The 14,144-nt window shown below is 45.2% G+C and overlaps 1 protein-coding gene across 1 annotated transcript; it reads left to right on the top strand.

The window, feature by feature from the left end:
- The first annotated feature begins 3,166 nt into the window (after positions 1 to 3,166).
- Positions 3,167 to 11,560, top strand: LOC144489548 (uncharacterized). Its single transcript, XM_078207417.1, has 3 exons — positions 3,167 to 3,211; positions 4,445 to 4,560; positions 8,816 to 11,560. The coding sequence occupies exon 3, from the start codon at positions 9,175 to 9,177 to the stop codon at positions 10,183 to 10,185; it is 1,011 nt and encodes a 336-aa protein (XP_078063543.1). The 5' UTR covers positions 3,167 to 3,211; positions 4,445 to 4,560; positions 8,816 to 9,174; the 3' UTR covers positions 10,186 to 11,560.
- Positions 11,561 to 14,144: the final 2,584 nt, after the last annotated feature.

Here is a 14,144-nt window from a genome sequence, read left to right as displayed (position 1 = left end):
AGAGACACCAGCGAGTTCACATGGGGAGAGGCCATTCACCTGCTCTCAGTGTGGGAAGGAATTCACTCAGTTATCCCACCTGTTGAGACATCAGTGAGTTTACACTGGGGAGAAACCGTCAACCTGCTCAGTGTATAAAAAGGGTTCAGAATTTCATCACAGCTGCTGAGGCACCAACAAGTTCACAGGGGTTGGATTCTGCTGTTATTGTTTCTGCTCTCAATTACATCCAGGACTGTATTTTGTTCATTCTCACAGTTGGTCAATGGGGAGGGTCGGAGGGTTTCTTTCTGCTGGACTGGCCGGTCTCACAACTTTGCCTCCAATGGGCTGATGCTCTTTGAGTCTTGTTGCGAATACCTGGTTTTAAATTTCACAAGGATCACAGAGTGACAGGGTGTGAGGAAGTTCAGAGTTATTTAGTCAGCATTTCTGTTTGAAACTCCCCCAGAAGCCCATCCAATTTCCTTTGTAATTGTTTATTGTCTCCACTTCCTCCACCCTCGTAGGCAGCGTGTTCCAGGTCATTACTATTCGCTGCATCAAAATATTCTTCCTCCCATTCCCCCCGCCCCGCATCTCTGACCCAAAACCATAAATCTGTGACCCCCCTCGTCCTTGTCTCATCAGCGAATGGGAACAGCTTTTCTTTGTCCACCTTATCTAAACCTGTCAGAATCTTGTCCACCTCTATCAAATCTCCCCTCAACCTCCTTTGCTCCAAGGGGAACAACCCCAGCCTGACATTGACAATAAAGAACAAACTAACAGAATGTGTTAATACCTGAAATCAAATGGGAATGTTTAATTTCTGTTTTAAAGATATTGTGAATATTTTGTCCTGGACAATAAAGGAATTGGAATAACTCACCTTGGGTGTGGTTGAATGGAATATATCAATCTGATATCCACCTACAGTCCAGTGAAAGTCTGGAATGTGTAGCTGGAAATCCCTCCCTAACAGCACTGTGGGTGTACTTACACCTCAGGCATTGTAGCAGTTCAGGAAGGCAGTGTTGGCGCTGATCGTGGCCGAGGCAGCTACATACAGCCACATATCCTGTTATAACTGAAGGACTGCGGATTGAATGTGAGGCATTATGGGACTGGGCTATCTTGACCACATTCCTGTGACTGCTCAGATTCTGCAATCACGGACCATTGAAGCTGCTTAGCAGGGTCCTGACAGAGGACCTGGTGAGAATATTTACTCAGAATGAGTTAGAATTAAACTTATTCCAGGACCGGCTGGTGTTCAGCGGCTGAGATACCCGAATCTGTGAACAGGAGGTCTGACCAATCAACAAACAGTGGCAGATAGTTGGTTAAGAAGTTAAAAAGCGTTCTCAGGCATTGTTTAAATTATTTTATCCCAAATTTGTGATAAGAACTGTGAGGGACATGTGACCCGTTAGTCGGTGCAGTAACGGTATACTCCAAATAGCACTGGACTGAAAAGCAGACCTCAGAGTAGATTCTAATGGTTATAATCCGACCCAAGCATAGCCAGTGAAAAATCAGAGCTTGAGTGGGTACTGGACAAGTCTCTTACCTGCTATTTGGAAACTAAGAACAAGAAACCTATCGATAAAATTATTAGAGGATACAGCCAAGGTTTCAAGTCTGGAAGGCACTTCATAACAGCTCTTATGAAGGGTCATCCATACCTGAAACATTGGCTCCACTCTGTCCCCACAGATGCTGCCAGACCTGCTGAGCTTTTCCAGCATTTTCTGTTGTTGTTTCAGATTCCAGCATCCGCGGTATTTAACTTTTATGATAAAATGATTAGTTCTGATTGGAAACCCCACGACCCTCCCGCAAAACAGTGGGAGTGGTGGCAAAAGGGGAAAAAGCATAAGGATGATAAAGTCTGGGTTCTGATTCTCTGAGCCCATGTAGAATAAACAAAATGAGTGAAGCAGTTTATAAAGAACAGAAGTTACCCATCCCTAACAAAAACTGATCAAATTAAATAGATTGAGGAATATAACAAAAACAATAATAGATGAAGTTTAAAACCATTTGTTTTGTTTTAAACTTGTGTAAAGTGATGTAATTGTGTGCCAAGTGTTTGCTGCTCACTCCCCACCCCTTTAGGTTCTGTAGAAAAGTTAACCCTTTCAGCAGACAGTTCATTTGTTTTTAAATCGCCCGGAAACTCGTGTCTATTTTAGTTTATAATTGAAGATTTATGGGAATTGGCTCAGATGGTCTTTCGACATTTTTAAAGTATAAGTCCATTGTTTCTGAATGATCCACATCAATAACAACAGGAAATACTCATCAAGCTGAGCACATTATCTCGGCTGACACTCCAGTCTGACATTGAGGGACTGCTGCACTCTGACACACACTGTCCTTCACATGGATTCACTCAGTCATCTCATTTACTGATAGAACAGCACAGTTAGACTAGGGGGCCAACACTCAGACACTTCACATGTACAAAGGGATTTCCTTAGTTTTCCTCAGTGGCTAACACTCTGGTTTTAAGAGCTCAAAGCATTTGCTCCAATGCCAGCATTCTTATTGACAAGGGGCAGTTTAACTGTTGTGTCTATGGGGAAAACGTGCTGAGACTCCAATGCATTCACTTCTAACTGTAGATGTTTGTTCTGTTGTCAATCAGACCCAGGACCGAACTGTGGTGGAGACCCTATGTTCATAGATTCAGAGAATTCCTACAGGAGGCCATTCAGCCCATTAAGTCTCTGCTGACATCAATCCTACCCATGCACTATCCCCATAACTCCAACTATTCACCCTGCTAATCCCCCTGACACTAAGGGGCACTTTAGCATAGCCAATTAACCTAACCTGCACATCTTTGGACTGTGGGAGGAAACCCACACAGACACGGGGAGAACATGCAAAGTCCACAGAGACAGTGACCCGAGGCCGGAATTGAACTTGGTTCCCTGGCGCTGTGAGACAGCTGTGCTTGCAACAGTGCCATCCCAGTCCTTAGTTACTATATTACTCCTTAGTTCCACATGAATAGATTTAATACATTTGTCAATCATATTCAGATCGCAAAGCATATTTTCTATTTAACAAAACCAGTGTGAATGGCGGGGTGATTACCCAACATTCTCTGCGGGTGAGAATGTGCCCTATCCACCGCGCAAACGCGGTACCTGGCTCTGACTGGAGCATGCGCAGTCCGGACTGTGACTGGAGCTGCGAGGAGCCGGAAAGAAACAATGGAGTGAGGTTCAGTAATGGAGCCGCTGGGTGACCGGGGAGGGATAGAAGCAGCGGAGTGGGCTGGGAGGCTTCATAAATATCCCCTAGAGGCTTCAATCCAGAATAAAATGTTCCTGGTCCCGCTTCAGTTGGTACAGAATAGAGTCGGAGCTGAGCGGCTCCAGGCCCGGGTTAGCGGCCGCCATCGTGACAGGAACAATGTACAGAAGGGCGCATGCGCTGTGAGCCTGACCCAGTTACCAACTCTCCCGGGTTGGACTGGAGTCTCCAGGAATTTTTTTATTCATTCAGGGAATGTGGGAGTCGCTGGTTGGACCAGTATATATTGCCCATCCCTAATTGTCCTTCAACTGAGTGGCTTGCTAGACCATCTCACAGGGAATTTTAAGTGTCAACCACATAAAATCATAGAAACCCTACAGTGCAGAAAGAGGCCATTTGGCCCATCGAGTCTGCACCGACCACAATCCCACCCAGGCCCTACCCCCATATCCCTACATATTTACCCGCTAATCCCTCTAACCTATGCATCTCAGTGGTTTGGAGTCATATTTAGGCCAGATCAGATAAGGATGGGAGATTTGTTTCCCAATTCATCCAGGGAATGTGGCTGCCACTGGCTGGACCAGCATTTATTGCCCATCTTTATTTTCCCTTGAACTGAGTGCACTTCAGAGGGCATTTTAAGAGTCAACCAACCACATTGCTGGAGATCTGGAATCACATATAGACCTGACCAGGTCAGGCAGCAGATTTCCTTGGCTCAAGGACATTAGTGAATCAGTTGGCTTTTTACGACAATCGACAATGGTTTCATGGTCATCATTAGACTTTCAATTCCAGATATTTATTGAATTCAAATTTGACCATCTGCTGTAGTGGGATTCAAACCTCAGTCTCTAAAACATTCAGGACATTTAAAAATATATCTTTTGTTGTCATTTTCCTTTGAACATTTCTCTGCACCGATATAAAAATATTAAAAATGGATAAAAGTTGTTTGCCTCACTGTCAATCATTATGCTGCAAGGTAAGGAGTCTTTTTTGCTTTCCAATTGGCCCAGGAAGGCAGTGGGGAAGGATGTGTGGACTGATTAATGGTTGGAGGATGGGCACAATAGAAAAGACGTGGTAAAACTTCCAGGAAACATTTAATCACATTTGGCAACTCGGTGGAGAGAATGTTGTGAATTTCTATCCTGGACTGACTGTGATGGTTTCTGTAAATTTACAGAGTGCTGGAAGTGGAGAATTGACATATGGGAAACTCAAATCAAACATCACATTGTGATCTGATGGAGCCACGCAATACATCAGAACCTGAATATTAGCAGCCTCTGAATGTGGAAGGTAACAGTTTTGTCGATTGTGTCTGTGAGAGAAGATTTCGGGTTTCAGTGTGACTGGAAAGGCCCCGAGATTCACAAACCCTGGTTAGACCACATCTGGAGAACTGTGCTCAGTTCCGGGCAACAGGATATAATAGCCCTGGAGAGAGTGTAGAACAGATGGACCTGAGTGATATCTGAACTCCCAGGGTTAAATTAGAAGATGAGATTACAAGAAAGTGTCATTCTGGTGCAGGGCCATTCAGCCCATTGAATCCATGCAAGGTGTCTACAGCAATCCAGTCAGTCCCATTCCTCTGCTCTATCCTCATATCTTTGCAGCTTTATTTCCCTGATAGATAATGTAGATAACTGATAGATAAGTAACTAGCTATCTCATAGAAGTGGAGATGCCGGCGTTGGACTGGGGAAAACACAGTAAGAAGTTTAACAGCACCAAGTTAAAGTCCAACAGGTTTATTTGGTAGCAAAAGCCACACAAGCTTTCGGAGCCCCAAGCCCCTTCTTCTGGTGAGTGGGAATTCTGTTCACAAACAGGGCATATAAAGACATAGACTCAATTTACAGAATAATGGTTGGAATGCGAATACTTACAACTAATCAAGTCTTTAAGATACAAACAATGTGAGTGGAGAGAGCATCAAAACAGGCTAAAGAGATGTGTATTGTCTCCAGTCAGGACAGCCACTTCAGCGGTCACGGGCATTCGGCCTCTGATATTCGGGTAAGCGTTCTCCAAGGCGGCCTTCACGACACACGACGGCGCAGAGTCGCTGAGCAGAAACTGATAGCCAAGTTCCGCACACATGAGGACGGCCTCAACCGGGATATTGGGTTCATGTCACACTATCTGTAATCCCCACAGCTTGTCTGGACCTGCAGAGTTTCACTGGCTGTCCTGTCTGGAGACAATACACATCTCTTTAGCCTGTCTTGATGCTCTCTCCACTCACATTGTTTGTATCTTAAAGACTTGATTAGCTGTAAGTATTCGCATTCCAACCATTATTCTGTAAATTGCGTTTGTGTCTTTATATGCCCTGTTTGTGAACAGAATTCCCACTCACCTGAAGAAGGGGCTTAAGGCTCCGAAAGCTTGTGTGGCTTTTGCTACCAAAGAAACCTGTTGGACTTTAACCTGGTGTTGTTAAACTTCTTACTATCTCATAGAAGACAGAGGGTGGTGGTGGATGGAAATTTTTCAGACTGGAGACCAGTTACCAGTGGTGTACCACAGGGATCAGTGCTGGGTCCTCTGCTATTTGTGATTTTTATCAATGACTTGGAGGAGGGGGCTGAAGGGTGGATCAGTAAATTTGCTGATGACACCAAGGTTGGTGGAGTAGTGGATGAGGTGGAGGGCTGTTGTAGGCTGCAAAGAGACATAGATAGGATGCAAAGCTGGGCTGAAAAATGGCAAATGGAGTTTAACCCTGATAAGTGCGAGGTGATTCATTTTGGTCGGACAAATTTGAATGCGGATTGCAGTGTCAACGGCAGGGTTCTGGGGAATGTGGAGGAACAGAGAGATCTTGGGGTTCATATCCACAGACCTCTGAAGGTTGCCACTCAAGTGGATAGAGCTGTGAAGAAGGCCTTTAGTGTGTTAGCGTTTATTAACAGGGGGTTTGAGTTTAAGAGCTGTGGGCTTATACTGCAACTGTACAGGACCTTGGTGAGACTCGTTTGGAATATTGTGTGCAGTTCTGGTCACCTCACTATAAGAAGGATGTGGAAGCATTGGAAAGAGTGCAAAGGAGATTTACCAGGATGCTGCCTGGTTTGGAGGGTAGGTCTTATGAGGAAAGCTTGAGGGAGCTGGGGCTTTTCTCTTTAGAGCGGAGGGGGATGAGAGGCGACTTAATAGAGGTTTATAAGATGATGAGGGGGATAGATAGAGTGGACATTCAGAGACTATTTCCTCGGGTGGATGTAGCTGTTACGAGGGGGCATAACTATAAGGTTCATGATGGGAGATATAGGAGGGATGTCCGAGGTAGGTTCTTTACTCAGAGAGTGGTTGGGGTGTGGAATGGACTGCCTGCTGTGATAGTGGAGTCGGAGACTTTAGGAACTTTCAAGCGGTTATTGGATAGGCACATGGAGCACACCAGGATGATAGGGAGTGGGCGAGCTTGATCTTGGTTTCGGACAAAGCTCGGCACATCGAGGGCTGAAGGGCCTGTACTGTGCTGTACTGTTCTATGTTCTATGTTTATCTTTCAAGCTTCAAGGAATACAGACCTAGACAATTTATTCTCTCTTGATCGGACAACCCTCTCATCCCAGGAATTAACCTGGTGAACCTCCAATCTTACTATATCCTTGTTTAAATAAGGGGATCAAAACTGTGTTCATTATTCCAGGTGAGACCTCACCAACACCCTGTGCAGTTGCCACAAAACCTCCCTGTTTTTAAACTCCAACCCCTTTGCGATAAAGGTCAAAATTCCATTTTCCTTCTTGCCTATTGTGGGACCTGTCTGCTAGCTTTTTGTGATTCATGTGCAAAACACCTCGATCCCTCTGTACTTCACTCACCTGCAGTGCCTCTCCATTTAGATAATCTCCCTTTTGATTTCTCCGACTGAAATACATGACCTCACATTTCCCCACATTAAACTCCATTTGCCAGGTTTTCGTCACCCAATCTATCTATATCCCACTGCAGAATCAAAATATCCTCATCACAACATGTCCTTCCACCTATATTCATATCATTTGGAAACCTTACATTCTGTTCCTTCTCCAGGTCATTAATTGAATCATGAATTGCGGGCCAAGAACTGATCCCTGTGGTACTCCACTAGTTACATCTTTCCACTCTGAAAATGACCCATTTATTCCAACTCTCTGTTTTCTGTGTGACGGCCAGTTTTCAATCCATGCTAACACACTTCCATCAATTCCATGGACCTTTACTTTATGCACCAGCCTCTTATGTGGCACCTTGACAAATGCTTTTTGGAAATCATAGAATCCCTAGAGTGCAGAAGGGGGTCATTTGGCCCATCGAGCAGCTGGAACATCTTTCCCAGGCCCCATCCCATAAGCCCACATTTTTTCCCCACTAGTCCCCCTAATCTAAATCTATTGGGACACAACGGGATAATTCAGCATGGCCAATCAACCTAACCTGCACATCTTTGGACGATGGGAAGAAACTGGAGCACTCGGAGGAAACCCACACAGACATGGGGAGAATGTGCAGACTCCACACAGACGGTCACCCAAGGCTGGAATTGAACCCTTGTCCCTGGCGCTATGCAGCAGCAGTGCTAACCACTGTGCCACCCTATCTAAATACACTACATCTACAGATTACTCTCGATCTATACGACCCCTTGCGTCCTCAAAGAATTTGAACAAATTTGTCAAGCATGATTTATCTTTCATAAAACCACGTTGACTAGGTGTTAAATTCACTGGGGCAGCACGGGGCGGCTTGGTGGCACAGTGGTTGGCACTGCTGCCCCATAGTGCCAAGGACTTGTGGAGTTTACACGTTCTCCCCGTGCTTGCGTGGGTTTCCTCTGCGTGCTCCGATTTCCTACCTCATTCCAAAGAAGTGAGGGTTAGGTTGATTGGCCATGATGAATTCCCCCTTAGTGTCGGCAGATTAGGAGGGTAAATACATGGGGTTACGGGGATAGGACCTGGCTGGGATTGTTGTCGGTGCAGGCTCGATGGGCCAAATGGCCTCCTTCTGTTCTGTAGATTCTATGATTCTATAAACAGGTCTATAGTTCACTGCCTTCTGCCTTTCTCCCTTTTTGAACAAAGGAGTCACATTGGCTGTTTTCCAATCTTCTAATATCCTCCTGGAATTTAGTGAGTTACAAAATATTTTAACCAAAGTGTCCACTATCTCTTCAGCCTAGTGTGCAGTTCATTGGGTCCTGGCGACTTGTCCGCCCTTAGCCGCTGAAGGGGAGGAAGTGAGTCCAGTCTGTACATTCCACACATTGTTAGTCCAGTCAGATAGACATATATCTGTCTGGCCGCCTGCATGGAGATTTCCAGCTCTCTGTGTCCAGGGCAGGAAGCAGTGAGCATGGATCTGTCAATCAGCCTCAATCAGCACCTTCAGGAGAATTGGGAGGGTGAATATTAGATACAGCAGAGTGAGAATGGAGGGAGAGTGTGTGGGATGGAGATTCACAGCTTTTGGGGAATGAGAGAGAAAGAATGTTTCATAGAAACTAGAACTGTCTGTTCTGAATTTCTATCCTGTACTGACTGATGACTTTTTACAGGATATCAGATGGTGAGGATTTACAGACAGAAATCGCAAACCAAACGTCCCATCAACGTCTGACAGAGTCACTCAATTCATCGGGACCTGAATATCATCGGCCTTTAAATCCAGAGGGAGAAATGTTTCTCTCAGCTGTCTGTTTCAAGAGATTTTAAGCATCAGTGCAACTGAAAAAGCACCAAGACACACACACACCAGAGTGAGAGTGTTCCAGTGCACTGAGTGTGGAAAGAGCTTGAACCAGTTACACAGCCTGAAAATACATCGCAGCATTCACAGCGGGGGGAGACTGTACCCGTGTTCTGTGTGAGATTTAACTGATTGTTTAACCTGGAGAGTCACAAGGACACCCGCACCATGGAGAAACCGTGGAAATGTGGGGACTGTGGGAAGGGATTCACGGTCCCATCTCGGCTGGAAGTTCATCAACGCAGTCACACTGGAGAGAGACCGTTCACCTGCTTTGTGTGTGGGAAAGGATTCACTGACTTACCTAATCTGCAGAGACACCAGCGAGTTCACACTGGGGAGAGACTGTTCATCTGTTCTGACTGTGGGAAAGGATTCACTCAGTTATCCCACCTGCTGAGTCACAATTTCACTCACACCAATGAGAGACCCTTTAAATGCTCTGACTGTGGGAGTGGCTTCAAAAGCTCTGGTGAACTGGTGTCCCACCAGCGCATTCACACTGAGGAGAGACCGTTCAGCTGCTCTCACTGCACAAAGAGATTTAGAACGTCATCCAACCTGCGGACCCACCAGCGAGTTCACACCGGAGAGAAGCCATTTACCTGCTGTGTGTGTGGGATGGTGTTCACTCAGTTATCACACTTGCTAAGTCACAAAGTCACTCACACAAATGAGAGACACTTTAAATGCTCTGAGTGTGGGAGTGCCTTCAAACATGCTTCAGATCTGAGGGTCCACCAGCGCATTCACACCGGGGAGAGACCGTTCAGCTGCTCTCACTGCACAAAGAGGTTTAGAACGTCATCACACTTGCAGGTTCACCAGCGAGTTCACACTGGGAAGAAACCATTTACCTGCTCTGTGTGCGGGAAGGGATTCACTCAGTCATCTGCCCTGTCGACGCACACAGTCACTCACACCCAGGAGAGACCCTTTAAATGCTCTGACTGTGGGAGCGACTTCAAAAGCTCTCAGGAATTGATGATCCACCAACGCATTCACACTGAGGAGCGACCGTTCAGCTGCTCTCACTGCACAAAGAGATTTAGAACAGCATCCAACCTGCAAAGACATCAGCGAGTTCACACTGGGGAGAGACCATTCATCTGCTCTGTCTGTGGAAAGAGATTCACTGTTTCATCCTCCCTGCAGAGACACCAGCGAGTTCACAAGTGATTACAGGAGTTGGATTCTGCTGTTATTGTTTCCGCTCTCAATTATATCTCGGGCTGCAATTTATTCATCCTCAAAGTTGGTCACTGGGGAGGGTTAGAGGGTTTCTTTCTGCTGGATTGGCCGCTCTCATGACTTTGCTTCCAGTGGGCTGATGCTCTTTGAGTCTGGGAGAGCACATTTCCACTGAAATGATCCACAAAAGCTGATGAAGGACATTTATTTTTCTGGGATAGTAAATAGTCTATTCCCTCCACTACAGGTAGATCAAAAATAAATACAGAAAGAACTGGAAAAACTCAGCAGATCTGGCAGCATCTGTGGAGAGAGAAACAGAGTTAATGTTTCACATCCAATGTAACTCTACTTCAGAACTAAAGCGAGGGAGAAATGTGATGGGTTTGATGCTGGTGAGATGGGGGGAGGGTCAGGTAGAACAAAAGGGAAAGTCAGGGATTGGTTAGAGGGCGGGTGAGATTAAATGACAAAAATGTCCTGGAACAAAAGGCAAAGGGAGAGGTAATGGTTGTTGTAAAGAAACAAAGCATTGGTCCAGAGTTTAGTGTTAATGGCAGAATAAAGAACAGCTCTGTCTGGAAGCAAAAAAACATGAAAACAAGATACAGACTGGCACTTGGCAAAAAAACAAACCAAAATGGAGGAGAGAGTTCAGGGGGTGAAGTTGTTGAACTCAATGTTGAGTCCAGAAGGTTGTAAAGTGCCTCATCGGAAGATGAGGGGCTGTTCGTCCAACTTGTGTTGGGCTTCTCCGGAACATTGCAGCAGGCCGAGGACAGAAATGTGAGCGTGAGAGCAAGATGGTGAAGGGCGGCACGGTAGCACAGTGGTTAGCACTGCTCTTCACAGCTCCAGGGACCTGGGTTCGATTCCCGGCTTGGGTCACTGTTTGTGTGGAGTTTGCACATTCTCCTCGTGTCTGCATGGGTTTCCTCCGGGTGCTCCGGTTTCCTCCCACAGTCCAAAGATGCTTGGGTTAGGTTGATTGGCCATGCTAAAAAAGAAATTGCCCCTTAGTGTCCTGAGATGTGAAGGTTAGAGGGATTAGCAGGTAAATATGTGGGGGTAGAGCCTGGGTGGGATTGTGGCTGGTGCAGACTCGATGGGCCAAATGGCCTCTTTCTGCACTGTAGGGTTTCTATGATTTCTAATGGCAAGCAAGCGGAAGGTCAGGGTCATGCTTGTGGACTGAGCGGAGGTGTTCCACAAAGAGGGCAGGGAACAGGCTATCGATGAATCAAAGAGAAACCATTTGTGTCCAGAACATTGTGAACATCCTTTACTCTGGTTGTCTTTGATCCTCAAGTCATTTTCTGTTTGTTTTAACCATGTTCTGTTTCATCAATAAACTTCTATCAGTAAAAATATTTGACTTTCTGGACTTTTCCTGATGAGATTGATGCACTTTAGGGAAAGTGGGTGAGAGGGGTTGGCAGGCTCTTTAACAGAAAGTGAGTCTCTCGAAGGTAATTGTCAAAGGAGACAGAGGTGGAGATTAGATTTTATTTTTGACTCAGCGATGTTAGAAAATGGGGTTCAGGGAGTCAATTAACCCTTTCTCCCCTTTTCCCAAACTCTGAAATGATTCCCAATGATAACCCTCATTGGTGACAGTGGTTAGATTTTATTCAGTATCAATAAGAGCTGACACAGTCTAATGTCTGAGCAGTCGTATCAAAGTGCAGCAGCATTACCATTACACTCTGGGTAGAAGCAGCATCTCCACGGAAATGCTCCCTGCTCTGCCCCAGATGCCATGGCACCAGTCAATGCAATATGTAAAACCTCGACTAATCTCTGTGCTCGGGGAATCCCCTCTTATACTTTGTTACATCACAAAGACTATGGAGACTGATTTAACCCAATCATTGCCCAGCTAACATTTGAACGGACCAATTACAAAACCTGTCATTGAACCATCTGTATCCGCCCATGCCATGTCAAACTCTCAAACAATTGTCTTCCCACGCTCCGTCCCTGGTACAGGGAGTCAGCATTCCCATGCCAAGCAGTGAAAACATGGTGGCCTTGACACACAGGTGTCATCCAGGATTCAAGGCACTCTTGTTTTCTCTGTCCTCCGGGAGCTGTTTATCTCCCTGTTCCCACAGAGCAAGTCATCTGTTCTCAGCTCTGCTGGATTTCTGCTGATGTTTTGCCCCTTTTACACCTTTCGGATCAATAAAACATTTGGTCAAAAACCCAAACCACAATTTCCCATCCTGTCACCTGTCAACCATCCTTACCCAGAGCGTAATCACAACAGGAATAAAAACAGGAGAAGTGTAACAATCAAATTCAAAATCAATGCACAGCCAGTCATAGAATTTAATGTTCACTAATTAGCAAGAAAACCCAAAGTTGGGGGTCCCCCAGGATTCTTATAGTCCACACCTTGAGGGGGGAGAACTCTCTCTCTGACCCCTCACTCAATTTCACTCTGTTATTTTCCAGTTCTGTTCTGGTCCCGCCTGGGGTAACATCTACTCGATCTTTTCTTCTCCTGAAGGAGCACCATGAGTTCTAGGTTACTCGTACATAAGGACAGATGCTTCAAGCAACAGATCAAGCATGGATGTAAAAGATTCTCCAGCTCTCTCTTTACCCCTGTCCAAATTGTGGACAGTTCTTACTCTGTATTATTTCTCCCAATCCCTTAATTGTCCCAATCTATTATATTACGCATTTTACTGTAATTTCACTCACTTTGTGTCCATGTGCATTGTGTTTAATTGGATCCTGATTGTTTTGAACTCAGTTTCTCTCTGGAGTGTGTGTCAGTGCCTTGATGATGTCACAATGTTGTCTCAATCCCCTGGCCACATGAACCATGTCATCTCCTGCTGTGTCTCAAGTAGCTGTGTGTGTTTGGGACCCGCTCTTCACTCCATCTCACCATGAATTTAGGCTTGTTATTTTTCACATGTAACAAATCACATCTGTACACTCACTCCGGTATCCCAAAATCATGTCACACATTCTTAACTCTCAGATGTGCTCATGAAATGACCAAAGTGAGTGTCTGTCTTTCTTATCTCCCCCTGTGATGGATGTTTCATGTAGTGGCCGGGCTTTCAAATGTGGATTTCCTTAAAACAAAGTTCATGAACAAAGATGTAAATATCACCAAGAGAAAGTGATCAACTTATTCATCCCATCGACACATTCCAGACTTTCACTAGAATGTAGGTGGAAACCAGATTGATATATTCCATTCAACCACATCCAAGGTGAGTTATTCCAATTCCCTTATTGTCCTGTTGTGATGTATTTCTTACAACTAACCACAGGAGACCCAGGGACATGTTACAATAGTGTATTCATGCTTCAAGCCTAGAGGGAACTACCCCAGAGAAAGCTCTGGAGGAGCACCCTCCTGTGATACAGCTCTCACAGCTCAAAGTCACAGCTCTGACACAGCTCTCGAACAGAGTAATCACAGAGATAGCACTCTAATACAACTCGCAGCTCCAAGTCACAGATACAGACAGCTGACACAGTTATTCAATACACAGAACATTTAAAATTCCAATCTTGCCAACGTAGGTTAGTTCTTAAACCTTCACTCAAAAGTTTGTGAGAAAATGGTCTGTTTTTCTAGAAAGTAAACAACCTTGCTGGCAAGCCTCCTGATGTCAGCACCTTGAGGTATTAGCAATTGACCAGCCTGTGATTTTACTCTAATGAAGGAGGGGGAGGGGGGGGTGTTAAATCTATCCCCCCGTTTACCAAATCCATTAATTCACTCTTACAGTCCAAATCTTTAACACAGAAAATAAACATTCCCATTTGATTTCAGGTGTTAACATGTTCTGTTAGTTTGTTCTTTATTGTCGATGTCAGGCTGGGGTTGTTCCCCTTGGATGTGGGGACATTTGATAGAGGTGGACAAGATTCTGACAGGTTTAGATAAAGTGGACAAAGAAAAGCTGTTCCCATTCGCT

Source organism: Mustelus asterias, unplaced genomic scaffold (genome assembly GCF_964213995.1).
Source record: "Mustelus asterias unplaced genomic scaffold, sMusAst1.hap1.1 HAP1_SCAFFOLD_2301, whole genome shotgun sequence".
Classification (NCBI taxonomy): domain Eukaryota; kingdom Metazoa; phylum Chordata; class Chondrichthyes; order Carcharhiniformes; family Triakidae; genus Mustelus; species Mustelus asterias.
The sequence above is the reverse complement of the archived record's forward strand: the minus strand, read 5'-3'. Positions and strand labels throughout refer to the sequence as shown.